An 18,881-nucleotide genomic window follows, 5' to 3' on the forward strand; every position below is an offset into this window, starting at 1 on the left:
GCATTTCTCAGCATGAATATGCCACTGTGACTGCAATTACTCCCCTCATTATACCATAGTGTACACTGCCCTGATTGTGCACAGCACAGCAGGGGGCAACATAATGACCTAGTGTGCCCCCTCTTATACATATTTGTACAAGATGATATTTTGCATTTAAGTATTGTTGTGGCTCTTATCCAGAGTGACTTACAGTGAGTCAACAGGTCAGGGTTCAATGTGTTAGTCAAGGTATGTTTAGTAGAGCATGAGGCTGTTGATAGACACATGTTTGACTTCAGGGTGTGAAACTCTGTTTGGTTATGAGTTAAAAATGTCAGCTGTAAGAATATTTAAAATGCAATTTACAACAGCTGGTAAGAGAGAAAACCTGCCTGTTTTATCAGTTTAGATCAATTTTAGCTTCAGTGCCAAGTACTTGATCTCTTTTAAGAAGAGTCCAGTGTCGAGTCTGACCTGTGCATGAGTGTACTGTGGTGTCTGAATCAGTGAGCTCATTAAGCCGATGCTGGTGTTTCAGTGCAGGGGGTCATCCACTGAGTGGAAGTGGGTCACCTCTGGTTCAGAGTCCTCTCACTCCACTGTAGATAAAGGTCAAAGAAACCCTCGCTAGTCTCACTTTCAGGAAGGACAAAGCTTGTCAATGACAAACACTTTGTAGCCTCAGATGAAATGAGCCTTGTAGTCACAGATGTCTCAGTGAATGTTTTCTGGTTTTAATTCAAACCTCTGAACAGGCCCAGTGCGCCTGCTTAGTGGATAAATGGATGCGTCTTAAAAAATTATATGTGTCCTCTGCAGATTTTAGATGAGATGACCTTAACTTTCCAAATCTCTTGTGGGCGTACAAAACTAGAAAAAAGAGGGAAGAAGAAGAAAGGGGGGTGGTTATTTCCCGGCATGCCTCGCCAAGACAAACTCCCATTGCTTTCTCTGTTTGACAGAGAACAAATTAGTCACATTGACAGATTTCAGCACATGCATCAGATGTTTCCCTCAGAAGTCCCCTGGCAGGGAGTGTGTGTACATCACAGCAGCCTGATTCGGCAAAGAGCATTATCAATGTTAACCTCTTAGCCTTTCATGTGTACTGGGATCAGCACAGACTCTGAGCTAGAGGGACACCTACTGGTGGAACAAGACTTGACATTAAATGCAGATAATACGGTTTGGAGGGAACAGGGCTGATGTCAGGCTTTGTGTTCTAGTAACAGACCAATAGGAACAACCTACAGGTCTACCCTCTTATTAGCATTTTGCTATTGTTTTTGATGTACGTCCAGTTGTTATTGCCAACCATGTAGCCAGTAACATCAAGTGCTGTTGTACACACACATCTGGTGGCAGCCAGACATCCAGACAAGGTGGTTAAGTGTTTTAAAGTGTCACCTTTCAGCTGTCAGTAGTTCAGCCAAACCTCTCAGTCACCCACCGACTGACGGCCTGACAGCTGCCCACGCATACAGCCGCTTGTCTCAAACTCTGACTCTTTGTAACCACCTTCGTCTTTCTCTTCTTCCTCCTCTGTCATTTTTATTGTCTCCTCCCTCCTCATCCATCAGGTGATCAGGCAGTTGATGAAGAAGGAGTTCACCCTGGAGTTCTCTCGTGATCGCAAGTCCATGTCTGTCTTCTGCACCCCAGTCAAGCCAGGCTCCCAGAGCAAGATGTTCATCAAGGCATGAATGAATAATACAATCACAAATACCCAGTACAATGTACTTTTCATCACTTCCATTCAGACTCCATTTTTACCACCGTTTGATATCTTCTCACGTGTCACTTACAATCTGTCCCCTCAGGGTGCTCCAGAGAGTGTGATTGAGCGGTGTCAGTACCTACGAGTGGGAACAGGGAAGGTCACACTGACACCAGCCCTGCGTGACCAACTGTTGTCTAAGATCAGGGACTGGGGGACAGGCAGGGACACCCTGCGCTGTCTGGCCCTGGCTACTCATGACACCCCGCCACGCAAAGAGGACATGGACTTGGAGAATTCCAGCAAGTTCGTGGAGTATGAGGTAGAGGACCCTGATGACATCAGATGTTTAGCTTAGGAATCCTGACTCACATTTTCCCTTAAAAGAATAGTTTAAAATACTGGGAAATATGCTTATTGGTTTTCTTGACAAGAGATAGATGAGAAGATCAATACAACCCTCATGTCTTTCCACTAAAGATGAAACCAGAGCCAGGAGATAGTTAGCTTTGCTCTTCTCCCCTGGCACAATTCCCTCCTTGTTTTCAGCAGGAATACAAATAGAACATGGTAAATTCCACCTCAGTGGAATTGGACTGAAATTCTGTTTACAGATACAATCCTGTGCAAACTAATCCCCCCTTTCTCTTTCTTTTTCCTCCATCCAGTTGGGTCTAACATTTGTTGGCTGTGTGGGCATGCTCGACCCGCCCAGAAAGGAGGTGATCGGTTCAGTGAAACTGTGCAACGAGGCAGGTATCCGTGTTATCATGATCACAGGAGACAACAAGGGCACAGCTGTGGCCATCTGCAGACGAATTGGCATCTTCGGGGAGGAGGAGGACGTGACAGGAAAGGCCTACACGGGCCGCGAGTTTGATGATCTCCCACCGGAGGCGCAGAGAGAAGCCGTCAAGCGGGCGCGGTGCTTCGCCCGGGTCGAGCCGGCTCACAAGTCTAAGATCGTTGGATACCTGCAGTCTTTCGATGAGATTACTGCCATGGTGAGGAGAGTGGATGATGCAACTCGTTCAGAACTCGGAACTCTAATGACTCTTACTGGCGCTGACACATACTTCAACTTACGTACACTTTGCTCTGCTTCCTACAAATATACACATCCTCTGTTTTCTTTGTCACATATTTCTTTATGTGTCTAGCTAGGCAAAAATGCATTTTCACCTTCCCTCAGCTGTGCGTTATGTGAATGACTTGTCGAGGATACACGAGAAGAGGCCAGTGAGGCATGACATGTTTTAGGTCTCTCTGAGGCTGCTCTCCTAGACATTGCTATCTGAAGCTGTCATCTCTGGCTCGCTCCACTGCTTCCTATCTGACACACGTCTCCGAAGAGGGGTTGATCCGAGGGGAAGATGGGAGGGGAGGGAGACAACAATATCACCATTTGCCTGTCAGACAGACTTCACCGTTCTCCGCAGTATAAAGCAGCTTTAGGGCTCTGCTAACGACAGATAAATATCTCTCTCTTGCTCAGCTTTAGCTTAATCCTGTCTGGATCTGAGACGATAATAAGACCACGCATAATGAGATAGCAGTTTGTCTTCAGTCATCGTCAGCTTGTTAGACTTAAAGAATAATCTTCTCAAAAAATGTAATGCGGGCTCAATTTTTAAAGAGTGATGAACTCATATTTAAAGCAAGATAATAAGCAAGATTTCTGTCACATTTAACATCACATGACACTTGCTTATTAGCAGCTAAGAAATAATTAGAGCCTTTATTCTTTAAAGAGAGTTATAAAACCTTCTGATGCTCTTTGAAAGTCTTGTCTACAAAATATTCTTGTATAATCATTTTAAAAGAATGTATGGGTCTTTAGCCATTGCGCCAATATAAGTTACGTTTTGGTTCAGAATTATTTACTAATCAGGATTTTAGATTTCAAATTGTGTGTTACATTTTCTGATGCATTTATGATTTAAGCAATCCCTTCTTGTCCCAGACAGGAGATGGTGTGAACGACGCCCCAGCCCTGAAGAAAGCAGAGATCGGCATTGCTATGGGCTCTGGAACTGCAGTGGCCAAGTCAGCATCTGAGATGGTGCTGTCTGATGATAACTTTTCCACCATCGTGGCTGCGGTGGAGGAGGGCAGAGCGATCTACAATAACATGAAGCAGTTCATCAGATACCTCATCTCCTCTAATGTGGGAGAAGTCGTCTGGTGAGGAACAGACACAGCCGCCGTATGGACTGTCTTCACCTTTGGTCTGACCTCCTCAGCTGACGTTTATGTGTCTCCTCTCTGTCCATCTTCAGCATCTTCCTGACAGCCATCCTGGGTCTCCCTGAGGCTTTGATTCCAGTCCAGCTGCTGTGGGTTAATCTGGTGACCGATGGCCTGCCAGCCACTGCCCTGGGCTTTAACCCCCCAGACCTGGACATCATGGACAAACCTCCCCGCAACCCGAAGGAGCCTCTCATCTCTGGCTGGCTCTTCTTCAGATACCTGGCCATTGGAGGTAGTATTAGCTCTGACTTAACTACTGTTAATCTGTGTGACTATGTCATGTTGTAGGACGTGTTTTTCAGTCTATGACTGCAGATATGCAAGTAGCAGGAGGTAGAAAATATATTACCGTAATGTCATGGCAGCTTATATATGGACATTTTCAGTGAGAAATGGCAGCCACAAGTGTTTAAAAAGCATCTACATTAATCTTCCCTTAAGCACCCTGTCATTCTGATTTGTTTTCTCCCCCCTGACTGTGAATCTCGCAATGACTTTGTCCAGAAACCCGCCTATATTACATTATAAAAATAAATTTCCCCCTGAGGTCAATAAACAGATAGAGATCTGTCTGTTTAGTTATAATAATATTTTACTTAATTTTCTTTTCAGACAGTTATCTGTAACAAATGTGAAATGACATCTGGTGTATACATATGTCTCTGTCTGTTTTTCCTGCAGGATATGTGGGTCTTGGAACAGTGAGTGCTGCCACATGGTGGTACCTGTTTGATGAAGAAGGCCCGCAAGTGTCTTTCTATCAGCTGGTAAGTTGCCAAACACTGCTCTGGCTCAGTCGGCCTTGTTTTGTTTGCTGCAGTGCAGTCTTGTCCACAGAGGATGGGGCTTGTATTACTTAATATTTTGATATGCACCACCCACCGTGTCTTCTTTACATTCCCTGCTGTCGCACACAGTGATGTTTGGCGATCATTGCAGTGTACAGAAATAGAAAGGGAAGTAAGACCCATGTGGTGGGATTACACACAGGGTAGGAACAAGGCCAAGGTTCTGCAGCTGTTCCCCCATCAGATCTGAGCTCCATCCAAACCAGGTCACGGAGGTCCTGGTGACACTCACAGGCTCAGACACATGTACATACACACTCACACTAACTCCTGTCTGTCCCTCTTTCTACAGAGACATTTCATGCAGTGTACCGAGGACAACCCCATGTTCCAGGAAATAGACTGTGAGGTGTTTGAATCCCGCTACCCCACAACCATGGCCCTGTCTGTGCTAGTCACTATCGAAATGTTCAACGCACTCAACAGGTCAGTCATCTCATGTTATGATGCTGAGGTAAACACAGCTTAAATGTCGCGGCTGTCAGATCATGATTAAAAAGAAGAGACACTGTCATCCAACAAAACACCACTCCCTGGGAGAAAGATTTACACAGCCGTCTGATGGATAACAGTGTACCGTACTTTCCATGCCAGGAGTACACATCCATCACAACTATCACTTTTATTCATTGCTGAAGGACATCATATTACTGTTTATAATGGCCATATTTTTAACATCCTGCATTTGGTGAATGTGGCAAAGGAGCCAGGTTCAGCCACACATCTTAAGAAATGGAATAATGCTTTTTTTGAGGAGACAGAAAATAAAAGGAACAGTGGTATGAAGGGAAAACTCCCCGTGTTTTTGCCAGGATTGCTCATGGAGCAAGTCTGTCAGTAGCTCCCTATAGAAACAAATGCTAATGTCTCATTTAGGAAAGAATCTGAGAAAGGGAAGGTTAAAATAAAGGGCTGTCTGACCAATGAAAGCATGTGTTATCCAAAACCAAGAGGGGACAAATGTTTACACGGTTGCTAGCAGCAGGGAGACTTGTTGTTATGATGCATTAGTGTTATTTTATTCATTGTAAAGGTGTTCTAATTAAATGTCAGCTTGTTTCTTAAATTGTGATGCAGGTGTAATTGTCCAATGGGAAACTAATGAAACTTCTGTGAGCTTGCCAGAATATTTTTGTTTGATCTTTCCAACATGATGGAATAACTTCCATCTAAGCCCCTAATGTCACGTTGAGCAGCTAAATTTATCAACATGTTTTGATCTGTTAAAACAGTTTGTCTGAGAACCAGTCCCTGGTCAGGATGCCTCCCTGGGTCAATATCTGGCTGCTGGGGGCCATCATCCTCTCCCTCTCCCTCCACTTCTTAATCCTCTACGTTGAGCCTTTGCCGGTGAGTACTGAGGACAGTTGTTTGGGTTGGTGGGGGCGTCAGTGAGCCAAATTTAGATCTATGGGGAATTGTTAAAAATACATAATGATAATACTCATACATGACATGATCCAAATTCATGACTTGTCAAGGAGAATTCTTCGTGACAATGGTGAGAAAAGTGTTGTTTCTAAAGACAAAAAAGGTATGGTGATCCTGAAAGCTCAGTGTGCTGCAACTTGACAACACATGTCCAGCGTTTAGAAAAAAAAACTCTGCATCATGAGAAAACACAGCCAAATATAGAAAACACTCAAAGTCTCACAGAACATGAGTTACAATGGCAGAATCCAAATATATGGATTTTACCACACTCTCAGACTCACTGACTTAACATGTGAGTTCCAGAGAAGTCCATGAGTGCCGAGGGCTGTCAAAATCCACAATTCAGACTTCCAGAGTCTGGTTAGGGTGCAGACTGCACGACAGTTTGCTTGGAAAATTACCCATAATTATGAATGTGACAATATAAAATAAATAAACAATAATATTTACCATATTTATTATTGGTGTAGTAAGTTTTGACATTGCTTAAACAGAATATGAGGGGAATTTGAATTTAGCATAATCTGCAAAGCCAGATGAGCAAATGTTGATTTTTGTCCGTCAGTGGTGTGAGGGTTTAATGTAATATTGTATTTGGCAACACATTAAAAGGGAACATTTTACTATCTATTCAGACCACATCTGTTCTCATCACATATCATGCATAAATTGCAAATATCAATACTGTTAAGAGCCATCCAGAAAAGTACTTTGATATGAGTTACAGGGATTAGGAATTTCAGTTAATCTCCATGACGCACATGGCTCAGTCTGAAAGTCTGTTCGGCAGACATTTGGATTCAGCCAAAACGAGGCGTTTCCAGGGTTGTCTAAACATGGGCAGTGTGTTCATCACTTTTCAGTGTCCCCTGGAAACATATTCTATTTTGTAACTCTTTTCCACTGTGTTCTGTCTTCATGTTTTCTCACTTCTAAGCATTTTTTCTAAATGTTGTGCACATCTAATATCTGATTCCCTGTGTCCTTCAGTTGATCTTCCAGGTGACCCCCCTGCGCTGGTCACAGTGGATCGTGGTCTTGAAGATTTCCATCCCAGTCATCCTCCTGGATGAGGCACTGAAATATGTCTCCAGGAACCATCTAGAAGGTATGTTGAGTCACTCTTTGTTCCACTTTTCCAGTGAATACACGCCTCAAGAATCTGGTTTTATGAGTCGGAAATATTTAAAACTGGTAAATCTTATTAAAAATCAACAAAAGTTTGTGTGATGCTGAAAATCTGATTTTACTAATGAGTCTCTTCTGCTCTTTTTTTCTCTCCTGCATTTCTTGTTCAGCCTAATTTTTTTTTTTATCTCACCTTCTGTGAAAAGGTACTCTACTTCCAAGTTCTTCATGCTTCTTCTCTCCAGTAGAAAGTCGTAGCTGTAGACTCATCACAGCGGTTACCATGCCTCCTTAAATTGTTTTTATTTCCCCCCCCCCCGGCAGGTGATGACGAGAAGAAATATCGGAGGAGATGGCAGCTGAACTAAGACCTCTCCCTCAACACACTCACACAGTTAGACACACGCCTACCCTCTTCCCTTTATGAGCTAGGAACCTTTTCTCTCCCCTGTCCTCATTCCCCACTCCTGCATGTCCAACAAACCACCACTAGAAATGAGCAGGGCTTGCATGAGAATGAGTGTGCAAGAAAGAGAGCTTGTGTGTTCCTGCGAGCATGGCTTCGTATGAGTGTGTGAGTAGATGAACACTGTGTGTGTGTGTGTGTGTGTGTGTGTGTGTGTGTGTGTGTGTGTGTGTGACTGACTAGGCAAATGCAGGCCTGTCTTTATAGTTGCGAGAGCGAGAAACAACTGCAGAAAAAAAATGATAAAACTGCCCAGGGCTCTGCTTTTTAAAGACTTCTGCTCATTGTTTTTTTTTTTTTTTTTTTGGTTTGTTTTTTTTTTTTGACTGTACAGTACAAACATAGTGGTGCAGTAACTGGACTTTTTGGGGAGGGAAGGAGAGGGAGGACAGGGTAATGGAGGTTGATAATACTGGGTGGGAGGGGAGTGGGTGGGATGGGGTGGGTTTGAAATCAGCACAGAGACCGAAAGAGAGATTGAGAGGTGAAGCCTGCCATGGAGAAGAGACTGGTGAAGGCACTGGCAAAAGAAGAGCATCAGTGAGAATGTGGGAAGGTGAAAAGAGCTGTTTCTCGAGGAGCTGCGTGTGCGTATTAGACCAATGCAGAGAACCATTGTACCTGTGTGTGTCCACAAAAGCATTATCTCAAGGTACAGCCCAGGCGTCTGCCACCCACACTACTGGCAGTGAATTCCAGCCAGGAGCACGGCCGTATCAGCACAACACAATTGTATCTCTGGTCGCTTTGTTCCTTCGTTGCTCTTTGTCTTCACTCTCACCAACGTACAAACTCCTCTTGATCATATTTTATGCAGAATTACTCTCCTTTTGCCCGTCTTGCTCTCTTTCTCTCTGTCTCTCTTTCTCGCTCTCTGTTGAGGAGGCAGCTGTGGGGCCCTGGGGGTTGTGACGTTATCGGGCTCTTGAGTTTTCGGGACGTGTGGAGGTGTCTCTCCACCTAAAAGGTGTGAATAGCTTTACGCTGCTTGGCCGCTTCCTTCAGCTCTTAATTCGAGGAGCTGAGGTCAGCTCTCAGACTTTGGCAAAAGTAAAAACAAAGAAAAGAAATAAAAATGTCAAACAGCAACCAAACCAGCATATTAGTAGTGTAGATGTTAGCCAGTCCACCCAGCTGGTCCTGTTTAGCCTCACTTTAATGTCCATCTGCTGTGCTGCTGTTGAGTTTTAGCTGTCAAATATCTAAATTGAAGGTAGATCTGAACAAGAGGATGATGCTTTTGTGCAGAATAACCATCTTGGAGCAACATTGTGTTCATCTACCTTTAATTTATTCAGTTATTTATAACCCTAAGGTGTGTGTGCAAATACAGTACGTAGCCTTACTTGAATTAATTTGTCTAATTTGACTTGATAGGCTTTTCAGTTGTCAAATTGCACAGAAGATGTAGTCAAAGTAAGTTAAGGAATTGGCAAGTAAACTGCTTGATTGTCTTGCTTGGTCATAAATCATTTTATATAGTAAGCACATTTAACCTTATCCATGCCTTATACAGCCCACTGCACCTCCACATTGAATATGTGGTCCAAATGAATGTGTTTCTGCTATAGCCTTTAATTACCTTTTTTTACCCACCGCCACCATTCTCACTCAGACGAGCCCTAACAGTGATATTGATTCTGATCACCTGAGGTCTTACACACTCTGAATGTCCACCTGGTCTAAGGCATGTTGTTTAATAGGAAACCTCCCTTTTTTGTTGTGCTTTGTGCGCTGCTCCCTCAGCTCCTCCTGCTCTCTCAATGCTTTAGCGACTCACTTGGGTATTGTTTTATAATGAATAAATAATAATGTATTTGACTGAATGAACCCATGAGGGGTGTGGATTGTGTCTTTAAGTCTTAATTATGGGTTTTGTGTTGGGCCCTTGCGCCCTGTGGACTGGGTCAGGGGGTGTTTTTGGTCTCTTGTTTCCTCCACATAGGAGAAAGGAGTGTGTGCACATTCAAAAAAGAACTTTGCAAAGGTGCTGGATCACAGATGGGAATAGGATCTCCACACTGTCTCAATTAATTGATCGAAAATAATAATAATTGGCAACTATTTTGATTAATGATTAATTATTTTTCAAGCACAATTTCCAGACATTTGATGGTTTTAGGTTCTTGAATGCAACTATTAACAGCTTGCATGATACAAGCAAGACATTTAGAGATGTCACCTTGTGCTCAATTATATTGTAACAGGCATTTTACAGACAGAATGATTGACTGACTGAGGAAAAAAAAGTTTCAGCCCTGCTTAAATGCAGCTGTTGCCTGATGCAGATCTGTGGAGATTTTTTAAATGATTCAAACTGACATGGTGTGCAGATCTTTATTCTTCCTCCTCCCTTTATTTGCTTCCAGAGCTTATTTCTACGAGCAGTACAGATTTCTGCAGCGCGACTCAGAAGCATGGTGTAGAATCTAAAGGCAAATCCATCCTTAAAATCTTCAGCATAGGTTTCCAGTCTGCTATTGCTTACAGTACTCTATGTTGTTGTATTCATCTATTTTGTTGCTTGGTGATGTTTTTTTTTCTTTCTTGCCCCAGAGGATAACTAGCCAAACTTAGATGGCATGACATCATCAAGTCCAGATATTTCCTGTTCCACGTGCTCTGTGGGGTCACAGTTGGAAAATCATTAAGGGGAAGTACACTAAAAAAAGTTCATAACAACAACACATCACCAGAAACAAATAACCAGATACTGAAATGTTTTGAACATCACAAACTGATTTAAGGGTGGACTATTCCTTTAATTTTATCCCAGAAGCTGGATTTTGATGATACTTGACGTAAACAATCTTTATGTTCAGTGATTTCCTCAGTACATTGTCAATTTTTTTTTTTTTCTTCCACCACCGTGATAATGTGGCACCTCTGTCCAGACCAGCAGACCACCTGTCCCTGTCCCAGGTCTCCATGGCTCTGTAACATGCTGGCACTCTGGCCACTGGGCACTATAGGTCTGTATAGCCTTGTTATTTACTACTGAATCCTCAGCTCTGTACAGAAGGGGAGAATATGATCGCATGGAACATTGTTACTGTAATAATAACCTATACAGTATATAATATTTAATTTTTGATAACTTACATCAATGACATCTACTTACCAACAACAGACAGACTTGCGAAAAACCATTTTTCATTTTTCTTTTGAGCACATCTTTTTTTTCTTTCCTTTTTTTTCTTTGTAGAATAGAAAGGTTGTTTTGTTCCTTCATTGTTCCCGTTTGGTTTTTACAGTTACTGGGATTTTGTGTCTTTTACTGTAGGGAAAAAGAATATGACGTTATCATGTTAAAGATAGACAAGAATCATGCTTACGCTAATTAATGATGATGACGCTGATCATTTCAGTGATAGTTATCCAGTGTGAGGATGTTCAAGAATTTGTGAATGAACTGTGTCTGGTTTACACTGAGCGATAAGCAGCGATAAGTCCTGGCTTATGAAGTTTTATGACTGTACATTGAAGGGCTTGGTGTGGATGCAGGCTCTAGAGACCCATGACAATCCAGCATGGTTCTCACAGTCCTCTACCATCTATAAGAGAATAACCTCCCTTACTAACAGTGAAGGAGTGATCAGCTTCGTATCAGTAACATTTGACCAATGGTTCCCTTTTTCTTTGTCTGTATAGACAAGTAAACTGTCTCTAGAGCCTGAGTTCCACCTCTGAGAAATTAAAAGGATTCTCTGTATTGCCTTGTTAATATTAATTGTGGACACATAATTTTATAAATGACAAAGACGTGGAAATAAAGATTATTTATCTTGTTATTTATTCAGAGGTTGTTATTTTTTTCTACCATATTGAATATGAGATTATTTTTTCTGTATTTGAACATCTTTATTTGGAATTACAAAGAAATCATGAAGTCCAAATGAAAACTGTTGACAGTGAGGTTTTGTGGATTATACTGAATAACTGGCAAATTGTTTTTATAATGTAATTTTCTGTTGCTTTGAGGACCCAAAACAAAATTCCAAGCAGGATAATTGAAAACCTGGGCACATAAGATAAAGTTATCTGCATGGCAAGACTCCACTAGTGGGAAAAAATATGTTTTTTTCTTGATAGAAATGGGGTTATGCAAGTGACAGTTTTCCCTCTATTATTGATGCAGTGTAGGAAACACAACATCCAGTTTTGAGAAGAAGTAACACAAACTCCAAGACTGTTACTGCTGAAAAAACACAAATGCTCCAGAAGGTGCTATGTTCTTTGTTTGTGGCAGAGTGAAAAGAATTCACATCCACAAAACTTCCACAAGTGCTGGATCAGTAAAGAAACACATCAAAGTTCTCTGTGTCTCAAATGTGAATATTTGTGGGTGTTAGTGACCCCACAAGAGATTAAATGTGTGGGACTCCCCACCAGTCAGAAGAGAAGAAGCCTTTTGAATGAGAGATGAAATGTCTTCAAGAACCTCAAGCAAGTACAGTTGCCTTAGTATAGCATTTTGACATACTATGACCTGGATGACTGAAAATCCTCACAGACATTGTTGGGAATTTGCTTTGGTGAACTGAGCTCATAGTGCCATAGGACAGACAGGACAATGTTCCACACAACATACTAATAAATAAAAACCGCTGTACAAAAGAACACATAAATACACAAAGCAATATAAATATGAACGATAACTAAATATTAAAATGCTATAATGTGTAAAAGGTTTGCAAATCTGATAAATTTAATAGGTTCAAATGCAGAATTGATTACAAAGACAAGCATAAACTAAAAACGACATGTACTGTAGGTTATCATTCACAAGTTACATAGCCTCAACCTGATGAGCCAACTTCAATATTGTTAATGTTATTTTAAGGTTCACAGGGGCTGTAGTGCCAGAAAATGTAAACCTTTTCACATGTTCAACTGGTTTTGCAACAATTTCAAAAGGAGTCTGCTGTATGATCATCTCACTGGTTTTCCAGTGTTTAACTGAAGGCTATGATCACTGTGTCAACTCACAAGATTAGACACCTCCCTCCAAATGCTGCAAACACTCCAAAGTTTCTCTTTTGTGTTGCAGTCTGAGCATGAGTCAGTTCATGTCAGATTATTCACATGGGCTGTGCTTATTGTGTACTTAAAATTTGAGTTCCCCTGGTTCAGTTTGTTTGGTTAATTCAACACAGGCTCTTCTCAAAACAGTTCTGCTTTTTTGAGCCAGATATATGAGTGTTTTATACATTTGTACATAGTGAATGAATCAACTAAATAGAAATAGATTTCTCCTTATTTTGAGCAAAATTGAGAATCTTGTGAACAGAGAACTCAGAGTCTGCACTTAATTTAAATGTATTGAAAGCCATACTTTCTATGTATTAGCAAAGAAGTTATTAAAAGTTAAGTGAGTTGTGATCACTGCGTCACTTAATTTGCAGTATTAGATCTAAGTTAAGTGCATGAAATCTATGGAGTAAAACTGTGTGCATTGAACCTTTTAGACCAGCAGGGGGAGATATACACCACCTTTCCTGTATGTATGAAGCTACAAGTTGACTGACCATGACAAGATGTTACATGTGTAGCCATCCATTACAAGAAGTATGAGCTGATTATATTCTGTAACGCAGGCAGGTGGAGGAAATGCAGCTTTTCCATCACACTGAAACAAAGAGACAACACTTTGGACCTGTGCTGAGCTTTTAGATTTTTAATTGGCTGCTTCAACTCACTTTTTGCTCATGTTATGTTCATGCTTCCTCAGTTCTCACATGTGAGGATAACACACACCCTCTCCAGAGGAAGTTCCTGGAGTGAAGGTGGGATCCCAAGGGCTGTGGGGAGAATAGAAGAGTATCTCATTAGCATTAGGCCGTTATTTCCACCCTGAGCCTCAGAGGGATGCAGGATAGGAAAAGTCAGCAGGGGAGCTGTCCCACTGAAACACACAGGAAAACTTGACGCAATAATGAACCAGAGGAAATGTCACAAGCAGGGACAAAGGTGTTGGAATAGAACAGGTTCTTTTTGTCTAAATGTTACTTGAGGTGATTCTGTCTTTTTCTGTTGAAAATTCTGTTGAAAATCAGCAGGAATGCTGCCTGTAACAATACAGTGCAAGATTTCCTCTGATTGCACAGCAACAAATGGCACTCCAAAAGAGCAAAGCATGAAAAGCATTATTTGGCAATGAGTATTTTTATATATCTATACAGAGATACAAATCAAAAATGTATTGATTAGATATTTTGATGAAACACTGATTAAACTCAAGACAAAAAAACTGAATCTTAGGAGCTTACTGTAACACACATTTCAAAACTAAGTCAATTACAAGTGTGATAAATTGAGTTGGACGACAAAAACATCTGCAGAAAGGAGGAGGGATTTTAATAGCTGTTCTCTTTTTCTTTCCTGACTCACATTTCCTTGTTTGTCTGAAACTGACTACTGCTCCTGTTGATTATGAATTGTTTACTTTTGAAAAGAGCAGGAAAGAACTGAAAAAACTGTTTCATTATAGACTCTAATTCAAGGTTTCATTAAAACATGATTACCGATGAACCAGGATAAAGCTCGAACACAAACAGGGGTCACAGATCTTAGATAATGATCTGGTCATGCACCATGCCTACATTAGACAAGCCTGATGTGGCCAGTCTTACTATGCACATACAAGGCAGTGCTGTGGCTGATATGCACTATGACTCATATGAGAACAAGCAGAGGCTGCTGGCTGTGTGGCGGACTCTCTGAGGTCGCATGTCTAAAAAAGCGCCTTGAGACAGAAAAGGCTGGAAAAGACCTTAAATTTGGGAAGGGGTGGGGCGGTGAGGGGGGGTCAGTGGGGGTGGAGGGGTGATTTTGCTGTGAGGGAGGGTGGAGGGGTGATTTTGCTGTGAGGGAGGACATTCTGCCCCTTATCCCATGGTGTCAGCCTGTGTTGTGCTGTGAGGCTGAAGCTGTTGCCAAGAAACTAAATGAACTTGCTATGAACTTCCCCTACGACTGCAACAGGGAAGAGAAGGTACTCTCAGGGGCTACAGCACCCACTACAACCACTTGATCCACCTACTGCAGTTTTACTGCTGATTAATGCTCTGATATACTGTGCAGTGTTTACACTGAAATGTGGGTTAAGGCCAGTAGAAAATGTACAGTAACAATGCACCGTTCTTAATCTTTATCTGGACTCAAGTATTTTCTTTCCACTTTATACTCCACTACATACAAAAGATATCAAGCTTATAAAATATGATGTTCTAGATTAAACTACCCAACAGTCTATATAATTAGAGGTGAAACAGCTGCCAATTAGAAAATAAATTGGCAGCTATTTTGATAATAATATATATTTTTGATAATCATTTTTCATGCAAAATACACTAATAATAATATTTGATGGTTCCAGCTTCTCAAACTTTTCCCGACAATCACCAATCAATCACCTGATAAATCAGTTAATTAATGTATAAAATAGCTAAAAATGTTCAATTGTGTTTTAAGATACAAAATAATAAAACAAAGCAATCATGAAATGAATAAATAAAATAGCTTTTTTTTTAAAAAAAAAAAAAAAAAGAAAAAAGGGGAAGAGTGGTCTCTGTGTAATTATGAAATGTATTTTAACAGGCTGACTCATGCTGACACAGGCCTGCTGGAACTGTCAGCATGTGTTAGTCTACTGACATCCAGTCCATCACTGTCTTAAGCACATGTCACAATCATATAATGTGCTGTGCAGTATACCGTGTATTACATTATAGTCTGTCCTTAGTTATCACAATGTGCAGTGTGTTATCATATGTTTCCTCTCAGCGATCCATCTCTGCTGTCGGCTCAGACAAGATCCAATAATGTGTAAAAATATGAACAAGCAGCAATGGGATGTGTTGTACTGTCTGTTTAATTCATTATTAGAGAATTAACAGAAACAGTTGCTTCTAAGTGGGTGAGTGTGGACTGTACGCTCTGGCAGACTATAATGCCTGGACTGGAGCACTTTTGTGTGTGTTCCTAGATTTCAATTAAATATGAATAAGGGGGAGATATGAGGACTCACCTTTGATATTTGTCTCGACTTTCACTTCCAATGCCAAAAATATGTCAGAAAGATTCTGTGCAATAGGAGACTTCTCATGAGGCTGAAATATCACTGAGTCAGTTTGATATCTTGACTTAGGATATTCCTAAGTGACCAATAAAGTATGTGCACTGTGAGTCTAACACTAGAAGGCTGTTTTCATCTGGTGAATGGAAAGTGTCTGTGCACTCACCTTAAATCTCGGTTGCAGACACCTGTGGAGGACATGAACTTTTTTGTGGAAAACCATATCAGACACAAATTATTGTTCCATGCTGAGTATTTGTCTGTGTGTGTTAATACAAGTCTAACAGTATGGACCAGGTCATTTTCAGCAGGGCCAAAGTATCTCCTCATAATTAGTCTCTAATTCATAAATACCTTATCAGACCAGTCATGAATAAATGGATGATTCATCATTAATTCATGTTTCTGAGAGAAAGGAAGGTGTAATCTTTATATTTTATACTATTTGTTTATGGAGAAAAAACCTCCATGAAGAATACACACCCTCATCTTCACCTGAGGAGTTGTAATCAGAGTTTTCCACCATATTGTTCTAAACTCACTGCCTCCTCTCTCATCTCAGAATAACAGATCAGTGGTATCTTAGACACTGAGTTTTACTGGCATGACTCCAGCAAATCAGCAAAATAGTCTCTGGTGCTCATTATAGTGGCCCCAAACACACACACACACACACACACACACACACAAATCCATCTGAATATATTGGTTGCCTGGGAATATTAAACACTAGACGGCATCTATGAAATGAGCACCATACATGCATCGAAGTCTGACTGTGACGTACAGGACCACTGCACGTATCTAATAAAGGTTAAACAAATCTATTGGGAATGAAATTGATTTTGATGATCACAGATGATGGATTTATTGTCTACAATATGTTCAGTGGGCTAAAGTGGAGTGTCAGTAATTAAATTGTTACCCTCTGCAGTGAGAAATGACCGCCCTGCTTATCTTCACTAATTACTGAGACGCTCATTTGAATTTTGTCAATTGGATAATGAAGTAGGAATGTGGCCGCTAGGGGCGCTAGCTACACTTTCCCCTTCTTAAATTCACTTTCTGTTCAATGTAATGTAGGAGCAATATAGAGGACGCCTCGTGTGTCATCTTTAATCTAATCCTTTAATCTAATCCACTGTGCGTGTGTAATGCTACACTGTAAATCATAAAGCAGTAACTGTTTTACTGTAGTACAGCTCAGAGTCAGTGATGACAGAGTATTGGTCATGGTGCAGGAACATGGCGGAGCTTAGGACCCATGGATTCATTCCTTGTCGGATAATAAAAGTTGGGGTTATCCGTGTCTGTCTACGTGCGTTTAAACCAGTCAGTCAGTGTGTTTGGGAGTGTGTGTGGCCGACCCCTCCGCCGCACTTTGCACATTGCAGTGCTGCAACAATAGCCAGCTGTGAGTTGTGTATACGTTCAGCCGCTGGGTGTCTTCGCTCCGTGGCTTCACTGTAGACAAGGGAGGCTAGTGTGGGCTGGTCTGCCCGTGTTTTCCGGAAGAGAGGGTGTGAAACATGGGACACATCTCAGGTCAGCAGCTGATCTTGCCACACATCTAGCAGAGGAGCCCGTGTGGGTGCGTTTCTGTCAGTCTGTGTGAATAATTGTCTGAGAACTGAGTGAATCAATCAGGCACCGCGCCTCCAAACGGGACATCCCTCTCGACCCCTTTGACTCGAACGCTTCAAGGGGGCTCAAACACGCCCGAGCACTCATTTGGGTAAGTCAAACTTTTAAGATCCTATCAATTCCAGTGCGCGTTCAGTCGTGGCTGACAGGGAAGGGTCGCTGTGGTGTAAATATGGTTAAGTGCAACTGAATATTGTCCTGTGCAGTGCAGATAGATCTCACTGCACGTGTTTCCCCCGCCGTGTTTTATTGTTGCTCCCATTGCATCCTCTGCTTTGTTTGTTGCACTGGATTTTTTTCCCTCACCACTTTACACATACGTGCGCGTGCAAGGGTGGGCACTTTGCACCGTGAAATTGGAAGCTGCACTGAAACGCAGCATGCATGCACGTCAATAATGTGCCACTGTTCTGTGTCATGCACCTGACATGAACTGATGCTGCCTCATTGTCGACAAAAGACAGTTGATGAGGATTTAACTGTAGTACTTTGCAAACTGGGCCCCGCGGTCCAAACAGGGACCTTTAAAGAAAATCCAAGGGCCCTCCTCTAATTTGAGGATTTCTTTTTATTGTGCTCTTCAGGAATTAGTCCAGCTGCACACAGGGATGCCTGGTTTGATCACAGGTTTTAAAGATTTATTGATTAGTCAGTGGATAGAAAATTACCCAGCAACAATAGATCTGATTATTGATTAATCATTTAAGTAATGTATTTGCTGTTTCCAGTTTCTCAGATATTAAGATTCACAGACTTTTTGCAGGTTCTTTGCAAATTGAATATCTTTGGCTTTTAGACCATTGGTTAGACAATAAAGACAATTCAAAGATGTTCACTTGATCTCTGATTAAAAGAACATAAAAATACAATATGACTGTAGTGTACAGTCTCGTTTTGTTAAATAATCCAGTTCAGTTCAGTGTAACTTTGGTTTTCTCTGTTTAAAAGCCACAAAAAAAATAGTATTTGTCTCTGTGGCTTTTGTTGCTCCAGAGCAACTTGCAACAAGGGCTTCATCTCAGCCTGAAGTGGAGCTCATTTTACCCTGTTCACAGATTGTTTAATCCCTCGTTCATGAGGCACAGTGCTGAATCCTCTCTTTGAATTTATTTAATGGATGATGTAAAATTGAATTGACTCCCATAGTGCTGCACCTTGAAAAACAATCTGCAAGTACCTGAATGACGTACAGCAAATTACTGCTGCATCTCTGTACTTAACCCTGCCGAGAGAATTTGTCTGCACAGTGTTTGTTAGCAAAGAGAAAAGAAAACCACTTCCAGTTTTGGATGGTAAGATTATTTGAATATTAACATGTAATATTTAAAACAGGCT

General features: G+C 41.3%; 2 protein-coding genes across 5 annotated transcripts in view; both read left to right on the forward strand.

The window, feature by feature from the left end:
• The window catches only part of atp2a3 (ATPase sarcoplasmic/endoplasmic reticulum Ca2+ transporting 3), a 44,309-nt gene extending 32,689 nt beyond the window's left edge, over window positions 1-11,620 (forward strand). The window contains exons 12-21 of the mRNA XM_018691843.2: window positions 1,563-1,679; window positions 1,803-2,021; window positions 2,368-2,703; window positions 3,663-3,883; window positions 3,979-4,181; window positions 4,631-4,716; window positions 5,090-5,223; window positions 6,030-6,147; window positions 7,222-7,339; window positions 7,684-11,620. Coding sequence (XP_018547359.1) covers window positions 1,563-1,679; window positions 1,803-2,021; window positions 2,368-2,703; window positions 3,663-3,883; window positions 3,979-4,181; window positions 4,631-4,716; window positions 5,090-5,223; window positions 6,030-6,147; window positions 7,222-7,339; window positions 7,684-7,727 — 1,596 coding nt within the window. The 3' untranslated portion in view covers window positions 7,728-11,620. The remainder of the gene's footprint in view (window positions 1-1,562; window positions 1,680-1,802; window positions 2,022-2,367; window positions 2,704-3,662; window positions 3,884-3,978; window positions 4,182-4,630; window positions 4,717-5,089; window positions 5,224-6,029; window positions 6,148-7,221; window positions 7,340-7,683) is intronic.
• A 5,445-nt stretch (window positions 11,621-17,065) lies between these two features.
• camkk1a (calcium/calmodulin-dependent protein kinase kinase 1, alpha a) overlaps window positions 17,066-18,881 on the forward strand; it is a 56,566-nt gene continuing 54,750 nt past the window's right edge. Inside the window, exon 1 of one of the 4 annotated variants that reach the window (XM_051078427.1) lies at window positions 17,066-17,637. The gene's annotated coding sequence lies outside the window, so the exon portion shown is untranslated. The remainder of the gene's footprint in view (window positions 17,638-18,881) is intronic. The other 3 variants (XM_018691880.2, XM_018691882.2, XM_018691883.2) reach the window with 3 other exon arrangements.

Source organism: Lates calcarifer, linkage group LG20, assembly GCF_001640805.2.
Source record: "Lates calcarifer isolate ASB-BC8 linkage group LG20, TLL_Latcal_v3, whole genome shotgun sequence".
Classification (NCBI taxonomy): Eukaryota; Metazoa; Chordata; class Actinopteri; family Centropomidae; genus Lates; species Lates calcarifer.